The sequence below is a fragment of the Kogia breviceps genome, chromosome 9 (genome assembly GCF_026419965.1).
Source record: "Kogia breviceps isolate mKogBre1 chromosome 9, mKogBre1 haplotype 1, whole genome shotgun sequence".
Taxonomy (NCBI): Eukaryota; Metazoa; Chordata; class Mammalia; order Artiodactyla; family Physeteridae; genus Kogia; species Kogia breviceps.
The window spans coordinates 69641877-69655975 of record NC_081318.1 but is presented as its reverse complement, the minus strand read 5'-3'; the positions used below and the strand labels follow the sequence as shown (position 1 = coordinate 69655975).

The following is a 14099-nucleotide window of genomic DNA, read 5'->3' as shown; positions in this document are numbered from 1 at the left end:
ACAGCTTACCCTTCCCCCTCCCCATATCCTCAAGTCCATGCTCTAGTAGGTCTGTGTTTTATTCCCGTCCTACCACTCTCCTTTATTATCTCCTAGATCTCTCTTGACTTTGGGGGCAAACTGAACCCCACTTTAAGCCATTAACAGCAACATGATAAATCGTTCCTTAAATTAGCTCTCCAAATGTGGAGGCTACAGACTTTTCCCAGGGTGTTTAAAAGGCAAATGTAGCTGAATCGAAAAAAGCTTACATCTGTCTAATAAGTATGTAAATGAACAAGGATAGGTGTCGGTATTGTGTGACTACAGCTGCAAGCTGGAGTGATGGGCTGGTCAATAAGATCCCTAAAGAATTCATTGTTCAAGGTCCTGCTTCTGGTAACGGCTAATTTCTGTAAGACTGAACTCCCCATAGATAACAGATATAAACTCTAAACACATTAGGAAAAATAATTACTTGAAGGCACTGGAGAGTGACAAAAAAATCAGGCAGATACTGGTGGGGACACAAGCAATGGGAGGAGTTGACACTTGGAGGAAGAGAAGAGCACCTGGTGAGTGTGTCCCGCTCCCCTTTTTTCAGAAGAATGATATGTATACTATCTAAGAAGAGCTATGTCTATGTGTACCTTTTAGCTTCGGGGAAGTTCCGGGACAATGACTTGAATTCCCCAGCCCTCCCCAACCACCTTCCCCACTCATTGGAAAAAATGGAGTCATAACAGTGGAACAAGATCTTTGAGCACTGAGAGTTAAAAACTGCAAGCCCAGAACACTACATCCAGTGAAAATATTCTTTCATAATGAAGAATGTGGGCAGATCTATACCTCTACACACTGTAAAAATAGAATTTGGGATTTTGTTTTATAATGAAATGGTACCAGGTGAACACTCAGATATTCATGAAAGAAGAGGAGTGCCAGAAATGGCAAATCAGGGGCTTCCCTTCCCTGGTGGCACAGTGGTTGAGAGTCCACCTGCCAATGCAGGGGACACGGGTTCGTGCCCCGGTCCGGGAAGATCCCACATGCCGCGGAGTGGCTGGGCCCGTGAGCCATGGCCGCTGAGCCTGCTCGTCCGGAGCCTGTGCTCCGCAACGGGAGAGGCCACAACAGTGAGAGGCCCGCGTACCGCAAAAAAAAGAAAAGAAAAAAAACTCAGAACTGTTGAAAATGAAAAGTAATAATATTGTATTCTGCAGTGTATAATATTTATAGATGTCATATATATGATAACAATTACACAAAGAATGGAGGAGACGGTAGATAGACTTATACAGTTATTAGGTATTGTATATTTTATGCAAAGTATAACAATAGTACCTCTAAACTGAAAATTTAAGATTGTCCATTTTAACCCCTAGCGCCATCACTAAAATTATAAAGAGGTACAGCTAGAAGGCAACAGATAAATTAAAATGGAATTCTAAACAATATTCAATTAATTCTAAAAATAGGCAGGAAAAGATGGAAAGAGGACTAAAAACAGAGGGGACAAATAGGGAAAAAAATTCTAAAATTGTAGACTTAAATCCAACTAGGTCAATAATGAACCAAACACACCATCTAAAAGGCAGAGATTATCAAGATGGATTTTTTAAAAAGCAAGACTCAGTTATGTTGTGAACAAGAGTCATACTTTAAATATAAAGACAGATTGAAAACGACATGAATGAAAAAAGATATGCCAACAAATAGTATGCCTTAAAAAGGTGGAGTGGTTGTACCATTAGATAAAGCAGACTTCAAGACAAAGGTTATTACTAGAGGTAAAGATGGATATTTTCTAATGAAAAATTGGCCAATTCATGAGAAAGACATAATAATCATAAATATGTATGCATCTGATAACAGAGCTTCCCAGACACGAGGCAAAATAGGTCAAATTAAAGAGAGAAATGGACAGTTTATAACCAGAGTTGATTTTAATACCCCTTTCTCAGCAATTGATGCAACTACTGGGCAAAGAAATCATTAAAGACAGAATCGCTGAACACCATCAACCACAATGACCTCACTGATGTTTACAGAACATTCCATCCAACACCTGTAGATTACACATTATTTTCAAGAGCATGTGGTACATTCATCAAGACAGACCAAATGTATGACTGTAAAACAAGCCTCTATAAATGTAAAAGCTGTGCAAGTTCTCTGACCACAATGAAATTAAACCAGAAAGCAGCAAAAATAATATGTTAGAAAAACTCAAATATCTGGAAATTTTAAAATGCACTTGTAAATAGCTCATGGGCCATTGTCACAGTTCATAATATTTCAGAAGCCATTTAGTATTCACTATGATGTGAATTGTTGTGAACAGAATCAACAGACATGAACTATGATGTGTTTTGATGTGAACAGAAGACTAGAGGCTGTATTGGCAAAGTAAATACCTTTTCTAAAATCCATGGAAAACCTTTAAAGTTTTGGCCAAAAGAAAGATAAATGATCAGAAATTTCATTTGTTATTTTATCCTCGGTATTAATATGGCATCACAATTTTAAAATCTTTTGTTCACAAGCCAGTTAGCCTAAATGTAATCCTCCTATCTAGACCCCATATGCATGTACATATAAAATTCATCTTTCCCTAGTCTGTTGCCCCTATGTTCCTCTCTATTATCCAGAAGTCTATTTGAGAATACCCATCTTCCAGATTCTACTGTATTTAGAAAATGTGCTGCTTATTCCTACTAAACCTGCTGCTGTACTTATCCATGGTAAGCTACTGTAAAGAAGAAAAAAAAAATCCAAATACATTTTCAGTTCATTGCTCAGTAAGAAGATAAGAAATTGAGAAAAAAACCAATTTTTAGAAGAACTATAACTTTTCAGAAGGTGTTCTCATGTATTTGGGAATGAGCTCTTATTAGCTAACAGCCACTTTCATAGCTTGGTCTGAGTTATATAGTTACAAGGCATTGACATCCTTTATTCTCTTAAATTAGCAAAAAAAAAAAAAAAAAAAAGGGAAAAAATAAAAGCCTCCCTGAAGCATTCCAGGTCAGCTTGCCCCCAGAGATATTTTTCAGTCCCTGATCCAGCCTTCAAAAGCAGTGAAATCTATCCTCTCAGTAACCCCTTATTTTGTGCCAAAGCTTGGTCCTGCCTTTGTTCTAATTTTCCTCCTACCCTTAAGTCTTTTAGGGATGTGTTTCAAGATAATCTGACACCTGAAGTTTAAGTTAGGCCAGTGGTTCTGAAACCTAACCATGGGTCAGAATCACCAGGGATGCTTGTTAAAATAGATTGCTGGGTCTAGCCCTAGAGTTTTGGATTTAGCAGGTCTGGACTGGATCCTGACAATTTCCATTTCTAGCGGCTTCCCAAGTGATGCTGATGCTGATGCTGCTGGTCTGGGGTCTACACTTAGCAAACCATTGGGTTTTCCTGTTCAAAGGGAAAGAGAATGTTAAGAAAGGTTCCAGCATTTACTCAAAAGGATTTTTTCTATTGCAAGAAGTCAAGACTGTCTGAGTTGAAATGTTTCAAACTCTCTCATACCTCTTCAGAATACTTAAGGATACAGAGGAGACAGGAGCCTGAGAGAGCTAGGGAAGAAATTATAGAAATTCAATAGCTTTTGAGTTAGTCTAAACCAAGTTCCCATTCTGTGAGGCTGGGTTGCTTCAACATGCCTATTCCCAAGGGTTTAGAAACCAGCTAGTGCAGTGGTTCTCAATCTGTGGTCACTAGTTCAGCCGGAGCAGCATGACCTGGGAACTTGTTAGAGATGCAAATCTTCAGGTCTTAACCCAGGTGTACTGCATCAGAAACTCTGGCGCTGTTGTCAACAATCTGTAATTAACAAGCGCTCCAGGTGATTCTGAGGCACAGTAAAGTTTGAAAACTAGTGATCTAGCCCAGTGAGCATTTCCCTTTCTTAGGTCTATTCTAGGGAGAGGGTAGGCTGAGGGGGTCACAGTTGGTCAACATTGTGTGGTCAACACCCACAAATGTACTGCTGCAGAGCCTAGCTAAACAATCCTCATGAGAAAATATTTTTGCTTCTTTTGGAAAAAACTAAATGATAGGGTCAGATCATTTTATAAATTATAGCCCCACCTTTTATTGGCTGTTTCACAGAATGATACAATCAATAATGATGGATTTCTATCCAGCACATTAATCCAAATTCTCACCAAGTAGCAGTCAGGCTGTGTTCCCAATGCTGAAATTTTTAAAGAAGGTATAGGAACACATTAGGATGAATTTCTGATGAACCCTTTAAAAAGGAATTCTTAATACACATTTGTTCATTCAAACATTTCCTGAACACCAACTTCCTGGAAGCTATGCTGAATGACAATCAGAGATCCAGTGATGACCAAAATACAACCCACCTCCTTTATTGAAGACCTAATGGACTGCAGAAGTCAGCACAGGAGTGGACCTTGGTAACCATCTGGCTCGGTGGTTCTCGGTGTGGTCCTGACACCAGGGGAATCAATTATCACCGAGAAGTTGTCCTCAGACCTTGTCCCAGACCTACTGAGTCAGAAACTCAGTGGAGGTGGGGAGGTGCGATCAACAATCAATTTTAAGTCCCTTGGGTGGTCCTGATGCATGTTGAGATTTAAGAACCAGCAATCTAGCCTCCTTAAATTTTACATTTCTTAGATCCCAGAACTAAGAATCTGAGAAACTGTTGAAAGCACAGTTTTGCTTTGAACTTTGGATGTTCTGAACCATGGAGACCCAGTTTAAGGACTGATCTTGTCCAGCCCTTTATTTTACAAATAAGCAAAGTAAATACCAAGAGTTAAGTGACTTGCTAATTAAGTTAAACAGCTAATTAATGACAAAATGGTGCCTCCAAGTTCAAGCCAACCAATTCCAAGTTCATTTCTCTACTCCTCTGCTTACACAGCAGCAAAGTGTGGGAGCAAGGACACCCAGCTGAAGCCACAAGAATTTCTAATTTGATTAAAGAATCTATCGTGCCCATATCAAATGGGACTACTTCAGAGAAGGCAGGGATAATTTTCTTTTTCGTAATGACTACTATGAGGAAATATATGCACTCCAAAACTATCTCTGAGAAGCAGATATGCACCTAGGAATTATTCTCTGCGCCAAAAGAAAATAGTGCAACATTTTGGTTCATTAAAAAATAGTGTCCTCGGGGCTTCCCTAGTGGCTCAGTGGTTAAGAATCCGCCTGCCAGTGCAGAGGACATAGGTTTGAGCCGTGGTCCGCGAAGATCCCACATGCCGCGCGGAGCAACTAAGCCTGTGCACCGCAACGACTGAGCCTGTGCTCTAGAGCCGGTGTTCTGCAACAAGCGAAGTCACCGCAATGAGAAGCCCCCGCTCACCGCAACTAAAGAAAGCCCGTGCGCAGCAACGAAGACCCAACGCAGCCAAAAATAAATCAGTAAAATAAATAAATTTTAAAAAAATAATGTCCTCATGTTTCTTATGTTCTTGCTGAAAGAGCTGCGTATTATTTTTCATAGATTGACCGGGTGTGCTTAATCACATACCAGAAAAGAATTAAACACAAAAAAAGACAACGAAACAAGGTAAAGTCAAATGAAAGAAGGCACAAACGAAACAATACTGTATGCAGCCACCTCAAACACAGGCCAAATGAACCTATGCTGTCAGGGCTCAGGATGATGATTTCCCTCGAGGAGGTAAAAGTGGAGGCTGGGAGGCAGCACCTTCTGGGACTCTGCTCATGTTTACGTTCTTTATTTGAGCACTGCTCCCACAGGTGTACTTAATTTCTATTCAATCCATAGACTATGCGTTTTTCTTTCTTGTTCAATATATAGTTGAAACACACACAAAACCAAGGTGTAGAGACTTTAAGGACGCAAAGATTCACTCTAAAGTTTTCACGGAAGAAATATTTTATTTCCATCTATTCCACAAGTAGAGGGCCACGGCAGTTTAAAGGCATCTATCAGGAGGAACATTGAAGCCTATCATTTTTCAGAAAGACAGTGTTAAATAATTGCCATTAGCGGGGAGCAGTTGAGGTCAGACACGCTGAATCAACTGAGTCAGGGACACCACTTTGGCTCAAACCAGATGAGTCTATAACCATGCAGGACATGATGTGTTTCCAGACTGCTGCTTTTCTTGGCTTGACAATGAAATATTTTAATTTCCCCACTTCTAGAATTTTACAAATGGGACCTGAATTCCAGAATTTTAAAACTTTCATATTTTTAGAGGTTAACAGATAATTTTTCAATTTCTTGTTGAAATGATATTGCCTGGGAGTTAAATACCTTCAAATGTATAAACTGCAAATTCCGAAAATAAGACCACGTTGTGTTAACATTATTTAAATTCCTTGACCCAAATTCCATTTCTATTTTTTTCTGAATAACCATAAGATGAACAAAGACTTATGTAAGAATATTTTAAATGGCTATTTTTAAAAGCAAAAATTTATATAATACCTTATATTGAACATAAAGAGTCATAATTACGCTCATCCATACCAATTATATATATTTTAAAATCATGTATTTGAAGGACAGTTATTGATGTAGTATCAAATACCACTTAATAAAGAGCAGAATAAAAGAACTGGTACAGAATGGACTTAATTTTTCAAAGAACTAAGCAAAACCATATCTGTAAAAATATAAAAACATTAGAAGTTCTCATTTCTGTGGCAGAATATTATGTGGTATTTAGTTTCTTCCAAAAGCTTTTCTATATTTTCCAAAATAAACATGTATTAGTCCTCAAATTCAAATAAAGATATTGCATGCTTTTTCTAAAGAAATACAATTATACAGATTAAAACGAAAAAAACTCTCCTTCCCCTTTCCTTCTCCTGCCCCTGCCCAAGTCTTACGCATATCTTTCAATACAGAGAAAAAGTGTTAACTTTTTATAATCAGGTTTGTTTAGCTTTTGTGTTATGCTTTTCCCATGCCACAGTTATAAAGATATTTCCAAATTGTCTTTTGTGCTTTCATTGTTTTAACATTAATCTATCCAGATGAAAAACTATATGGTTAACATACAGTTTTAACCTAGCCAGGAACTATTTTAGTATGTAGATTCGTACTACTGTGGAAGCCAGCCTCCAAGACGGCCCACAATTCTCCCCACCGCCTGCTAGTCACACCTCAGGCACACCCCTTCCACATTGTACCAGGGTTGGTCTGTGTGACCCGAAGAATGTGTACATGGGATGTATGGGAGGTCATTTCAAATATTAGGTTATTAAAGATGGCTTCCTCCCAGGGATCCCTTTCTCAGACCACTCATTCTGGGGTAAACCAGCTGTTAGGCCATGAAGACTCTCAGGCAGCCTAAGGAGAGGACACTGTGGTTAAGGAACTCAGGTCTCTGGCTAAAAGTCAGCAAGGAGCTGAGGTCCACCAACCACTGCTGCTGGGCTACACCCCACAGGCTGGCAAGCCCTGTACTCCCCAAGCCTCAAGCCCAAAGAAAGAGCCCCGAGGCAGCAACAGGGACATTAATGGTTTAATGGATGGGGGATCTTACTTGTCTGAAGCAAAGTCCTGGAGTGACACGCCACGGTATGCAGCAGACAGCAAGCAGAACACCAGGGCAAGACGCGGCAGCAATCTTCCGTACCAGGGGGAAAGGGAGGTTAGCAGTTATAGAGGGAATTGATGTCAGGTTGGCTCATTGGTTACCAGGGAAACCAACTGAGGGGCACGCCCCTCTCAAACTATCTTAGTAGAGTTCTGATCTAAAGCTCAGAACAATCACCAGCTGGGTCCAGGGTCAAGCAGGCATTTACTGATTAGACACTATGATTAGGAGGGAAGGTCACTCATGTGAGGCAGGGACTGATTGAGCAGGGGATGTAGAGAGAGTAACAGAGCAGGCATCTTGAGTGGCCTGATCATACAACCGCTGTCAGCTTGGAAGCAGATGCTACAGCCTTCAGAGGACTGCACTCCCAACCAATAGTTTGACTGCAACCTCAGCAGAGGCCGAGCTGGAAGCCACCCAGCTAAGCTGCTCCTAGATCCGGACCACAGAAACTGATAGGATAAATATGTTGTTTAAAGCTGCTAAATGTGGGGATAATCTGTTGTGTAGCAATAGATAACTAATGTAATTACTTTTATTAATTAGGACAAGTTTTATTTTTAAAAAGAAAAAGAGACACTTGTCTTTCAGAGAAAGAAGGGGCTTTGGTTGAATGATTTGCCATTAAGTTCTTGCTAATAAGCAGCCTCCCTCTCCCCCAATGCTTGCTTACCTGAAAATCACTATCTTAAGTTCCTTTGGGAAAAATATTATGCGCTAGAAAAGTATTAGTATTCTACGACTCCTATAGTTTATAGGCTACAAAATTGATTTCCCAGATGTTTATTCAATAGAAGTGCTAGTTGAAAAAATTTTTGAACTGTAGAAACTTACATTCTCATAAATAATTTGACAGCAGAATATAGGAAACAAAGAGCAAAGGCGTGGGACTCACAAGTGGGACTTTTAGTTCCATCTTGGTCACTAACTCTAAGACCTTGGACAACTCTACTTTTCTAGGTCTCAGTGTGAACCCTTTGTTAACAGTGGGGCAGAGTCAAATATCCTCTACTGCAGTGTCCTTCGCATGTTTTACACACGATCCCCTAAAATGAAGGGGGACATACTGACATAAAATTAAATATAAAATACATAAAAGGTGACACATAAAATTTTTATTACAAATTGAATGTAATTTGCATTATTTTATCTTTAAAGATACTCGTCAAAACATCGGAGATGAAGATTGAACTTAATTTATCGAGTGTGCCTGTCACGTATCCTAATTGGCAGTCAGCACTTGTCAGATTAGTTTGCCAACTTTGTTTTCAATGAAAATTATTCATTTTTTTCACTTCAGATAAAAACATTACATATGCACTCTATAATGTGACTACCGTTGAACTTCATAGTTCTAATTGTTAGATAGGTGGAAGGGTAGGTAGATGATGGAGGCTTGCCATGAACTGATGGACTGGAAGAAATCAGATAGCCCTCCTTTCGGTTTCCTGCTTTTCTCTCAAGGGACTATGCTATAAAGGTAATGCATTCTAGAATTGTCTTTGTTTAGTACCATGTGGTTTTCATCTCCAGGGCAGTGTACCATATTGGGGTAGATGAGTTAATATTTTTAAAGCTCTTTATCCTATGGCTTCCAGTCATTCTTGGCTGCAGTTATTCTATCCTTATTATTTCCTGTGTAATGGAAATGACATTCTCATATATAGATAACAATAATTATTAATAATATCACTTCTTGTTATTACTGCTATGTGCCTGTATTTTGGGGTTGATATCTATTTCACTACAAAGATAAGTGAAGTGTATTAGTTACGATGATAAAAGGAACAGAAGTGTTTTCATAGACAAGAACAATTCAGCATTTTGGATGGGGAAAAAAAGCCTAACACTTAAGTGTCATCTGTGTAAGAAGTCAGGACAGTAAAGAAATAAAAGCTCTGAAAATATAAGCCCAGATTTTTAAAAAGCCATTTATTTTAAAAAACTGGTTTGTCAAATCACATACACAAGCAGATACACAACTACCAAAGTGGCCCTGTAATAGACACCAGTGGGGCATTCACCACACAGTACCTGAAAAATACAGCTAAAAAAGAGGAGTCTGTGGAGTATTTAATTTCAGACACCTACTGGACTCCCTGTTGAATGGCTTTAAGTTAGCATATAGTGAGTGAGAGGTAGAGTCCCAAGTATAATAGCTGATGCCTCAGGGCTCCATTTAAAAACAAAACAAAAACAAAAACCATTTCCCCCTCTGCACAAGGGAAGCCTATCCTATTTTTTTTTTTCCTTTGTGAAAACAGAAGCCAAGTTTCTCTTCTCAAATGGTTCAGCATTCCCAGTAAGAGTGTTGTGTGGTGACCTAGGTATTGTGCTTCTTGAGCCATCTAATTTTCTTCACCTTCAGATTCAGATTCTAGGAGAGAAGAAAGAGAAAAGTCAGGTCATTTCTTCTGAGACACCTTTAAATAGGTCATGAAAGAGTTTCTACTCTATCTCCCTCCCCCACTAAAAAAGACATTTTGCCTAGGGATCTATTTACTAGGTAAGAGACTCATATAGGAGGGCAGGCAGCAAACTTTTGCTCCTTTTTGCTTTTAAACAAAATTACCTTTCTAAAAATGCAACATGCTCAGAAATATTATTGGTGACTAAAACTATATTTTTCTGGATCTGCAACTTTTCATGCTTAGTTGGAGTAAGTCTCATCATTATTGTTCTTCCAACTTGTATTGCCATTTTAAACACCAGTCTACTGGTAAAGGTGCTATAAAAATCGATCTAATCCCATAAATGTGATTAAGCCAAATGTATTTTTTTTCCTTTCACAGCTGCTGATTATTTCTTCCTCTTTGTCCCTTAAATTAGGAATAATTTAAGAGGTTTTGGTTTTGTTTTGTTTACCTTGCAGAAATTTTCATTGCCTTGATTCAGAAAGGAAGGCTAAGAGGTGGACAAAATGTCTGATATGGAACACACCTCAGAACTTTAGTTTTAGAAAGGCAAGAAAAATCTGTGGAGGGGGGAGCTATTTTGAATTACAGTGAGAAAGGATTTGCTAAATGGTCACCAGAGTTGTTTAATGGAATCATACCTTCTTCTGCGTTTTGTAACCACTCAACAAATTTCTTCATCTGGTCAAGAAAAACACTTTTGCCTTTGGCGACATGGGCTTCTTTGTACCATTTCAATATTGCTTCTTCACTCAGCACGTCAGCTGCAATTTCAAATCAAAGGTGTCAAAGTTACTACATACATGTCATGTTTTAAAGCAACTTCATGTCTTATAGTTTAATAGAAAGCAATCACTTCAAATATTAAAGCTATTTGATAAAAGAAATTTGTATTGAAACCTAGCAGAAGACACGAACCAAGCTTATTTCCATACAGCGCAGTGCCCTGTGTATTTTAGTAGTTAGGGTAGTGATGGTGATGGGACTTGAAAATCTCACAGTGCTAATTTGCTGGTAGGAAACTAGGTTATTTTGTAATTTTGCCAATGAGTCATCAATTCCAGCATTTCAGAACACTCTGTGTCCTGCCACCAACTGCAAACACATCTTGATTAAGCAGCAACCACAAATGACTGGTCTTTTAAGGGGATTTACTTTAGGAGGAAAAAAAAGCAAATAAAAAAAATGTAGACAGGATGCAATAACAATGTTAATAATTAAATATAATGATGAGCTTCCTGGGTGTACCATGGGACCAATACACACATAATCCAAAGTTCTACATTACTCTATTGCTAAGTCCTAAATTTACTTTCCCACAGCACAATATCTAAATCACATGAGTAATGTTTTCCTTGTACACTGTTAGGAGAGAAACAAAAAGTGTAATCTATTAACTATTACCTAGAACTCTAAATTCCACAAATATGCCTTGATACCCTCAAGTTACCATTAATTTAGGATACTTAATGTTAAGAATAGAAAGGGGAATATGAAAAAAATAGCCTACAGACTTTGCCAATGTTCTAATTTTGGGATTTTGGTGTGGGAAAAGAGATGGAAAACAGATAAAAAGGATTTATTATTGTCCCCAACACCTGCCCAATCCATTGCAAATGCTGATAAATCATTCTAATGATGTTTTTGCAGTTAAAATATACCTTTAACTTATAAAAACAAGAGAAATGATTTGATACTGGTTTCATTCAAAACCTCAGTGATCTTTTCATAACAAAAACTTTGTTTTTTTTAAATTAATAATTGGCTCTTGGAGTCAATTGAAGAGGTCAAATGGACTAAAAATACCCATGAATGGATTTAGAAAATATAAAGTTTGTTTTATTTTGGTCATTAAATACACTACATTTTGCAAAGGAAGAAGGAAGTCTGGATTTATTTATATATAAGGACTAGACATAAAAATTATAATCAGGAGCCCTAAGGAATGACTCTTAGCTTCTAGTCTTTTAGTTTCTTGTGCTTCCAGCTCCACACTCCCCACTCACAATGATGAAAGGATTCTCCTACCTCTTGCCATCAAAGTCCAGTTTTCATACCAATGAGGAGCAGATGCTTTACAGCTCAACGAAGTGACCTGTTACTGGGTAAGATGGCTTTGCAGAAACCTTTCAGGAATGCTAATTAGCTCAAACATGGATTTTTTAAAAAATTTATTTTTATTTAAAAACATTTTTTTTAATTTTATTTATTTATTTATTATGGGTGTGTTGGGTCTTCGTTTCTGTGCAAGGGCTTTCTGTAGTGCAGCGAGCGGGGGCTACTCTTCATCACGGTGCGTGGGCCTCTCACTGTCGTGGCCTCTCGTTGTGGAGCACAGGCTCCAGACGCGCAGGCTCAGTAGTTGTGGCTCATGGGCCCAGTTGCTCCGCGGCATGTGGGATCTTTGCAAACCAGGGCTCGAACCCGTGTCTCCTGCATCGGCAGGCAGATTCTCAACCACTGCGCCACCAGGTAAGCCCTCAAACATGGATTTTTAAAGTCCCTTTTATATAATTTGTTTTTATGACATCTTTAAAATGTGTGTGATTTAGACCAATAATTTCCAAACTGTTTTGATCATGCTCCCCTATCAGTAAGACAATTTTGATTGTGTACATACAACATATGTGTATTTTTTGTTTTATAAATTATATGCATGTACTATATAACTGCTATTGTTAATATTATAAAACAAAACATAGAATTAAACATGTAAAGAGAAATTCTTTTTTATCCTCGCCTTAATGAATCATGTTATGACACAATGTACAGGTTGGAAAGGCAACGGAGAGTGTAGTTTAGCGATACTCTGTCTCAGGTTTTCTTTCTGAAGGTTGAGAGCTCATTCTCTGAAGGTTGAGAGTTTTATTGCCCCACAGAGGCCGAAAGAGGCCATGCAACTACTAGAATCCTGGTCAGTGACTGTGCTTGTGAAAAGGACAGTACATGACAGGTATAACTTATAGGATGTCTTCTCATCCACTGAAAATCAGACAAAACTGTGCAGAGCTGAGTTCTTAGAAGCTAATTTAGTAATAAACACCTGCTGCAAGACCAAATTTCTAGTCCCAGGGGAATGAAATTATAAAGAAGGGAAATAAGCACCTACACAGGGCGACTTTGCGGCAAAGCACGAACACCAAAAAGAAAGTCAACTTTTGTGTAGGGAGAAGTCTAATCTAAAAAGGAAGGAACTCCTTGACAAATGAAGAAGAGAGAGAACATTTTTTTCCCACTAAGGAAAAGTAGGGAGAGGAATTCATTATAACTGGGAGATGAAAATGACAAAGCGTTGGGATCTCCCAAAATGCATACTAAGAATACGGAGGATCAGTAAAAGTACAGCAAGAAAGGAAGACATTCTACGATTGCACAGAACCTCCTCACATTACAGTACACTTCTCTCCCGTCGATGTGGCCAACTTCTTCATCATCTCCAGTGAAATACTTGTGTCCCTTGAGAGCCTTCCTTTTTCTTTCTCCAAGTTAGCTTCAGCTCTGAGTTAGGGGCCCCTCCTCTATCATCCTTTCACTCCTCATCAGCATCTATCTGTACGAGCCTTATTTTCGCCACTGACAGGGTGATTCTGATTCTTGATTTTCCTCTACACTCTGAAATCTAGGAAGTTAAGGACTATTTTGTTCATCATCTCATTCCCAGCATTAATAACATAAGACTTGCCACCTAGTTTGCATTCAATAAATGTACAATGTACAAATCAATGAACTTGATGAGAAAAACTAAATATGTCTCAATGTGTAGAGTTATAATTCAAAAGTTGGGTTTTCATGAGGGTCAAAGAGACAATATTGTAAAAGTGGTTTGAGAAGTGCAAAGTTTTAGGTAACGTTAGTTATTTAAATATTTAAGTTGAAAACTGTGTCACTTGGAACTTAGAAAATTCAGTACTTTTTATTAGCAGTGTCACATAGGGACACAAGTCAAAAATAATTTACCTTAAGAAAGCTGGCACTATATGGTGAGAAGGCAAATAACCTTTTTTTTAGAACAAGAATAAGAAACTTCTTTTAGAAAAATGTGCGTGAGGAACAGAATTTAACCTAAGAAATATCTGCAAACAATAAAAGCCATGAAAGAGATACTAATGGTACTTGAGAAGGTAGTTATATATTTTTCAGACCTACC

At 38.3% G+C, this 14099-nt stretch overlaps 1 protein-coding gene across 4 annotated transcripts in view; it reads right to left on the bottom strand.

The window, feature by feature from the left end:
- Positions 1-9455: 9455 nt before the first annotated feature.
- The window catches only part of BZW2 (basic leucine zipper and W2 domains 2), a 59507-nt gene continuing 54863 nt past the window's right edge, over positions 9456-14099 (bottom strand). For all 4 annotated transcript variants that reach the window (XM_067042601.1, XM_067042600.1, XM_059074980.2 and 1 more), the window contains 2 exons: positions 10594-10716; positions 9456-9915 (listed from right to left, as the gene is read on the bottom strand). In XM_067042601.1, the coding sequence (XP_066898702.1) occupies positions 9887-9915; positions 10594-10716 (152 nt within the window). In that variant the 3' untranslated portion in view covers positions 9456-9886. The remainder of the gene's footprint in view (positions 9916-10593; positions 10717-14099) is intronic.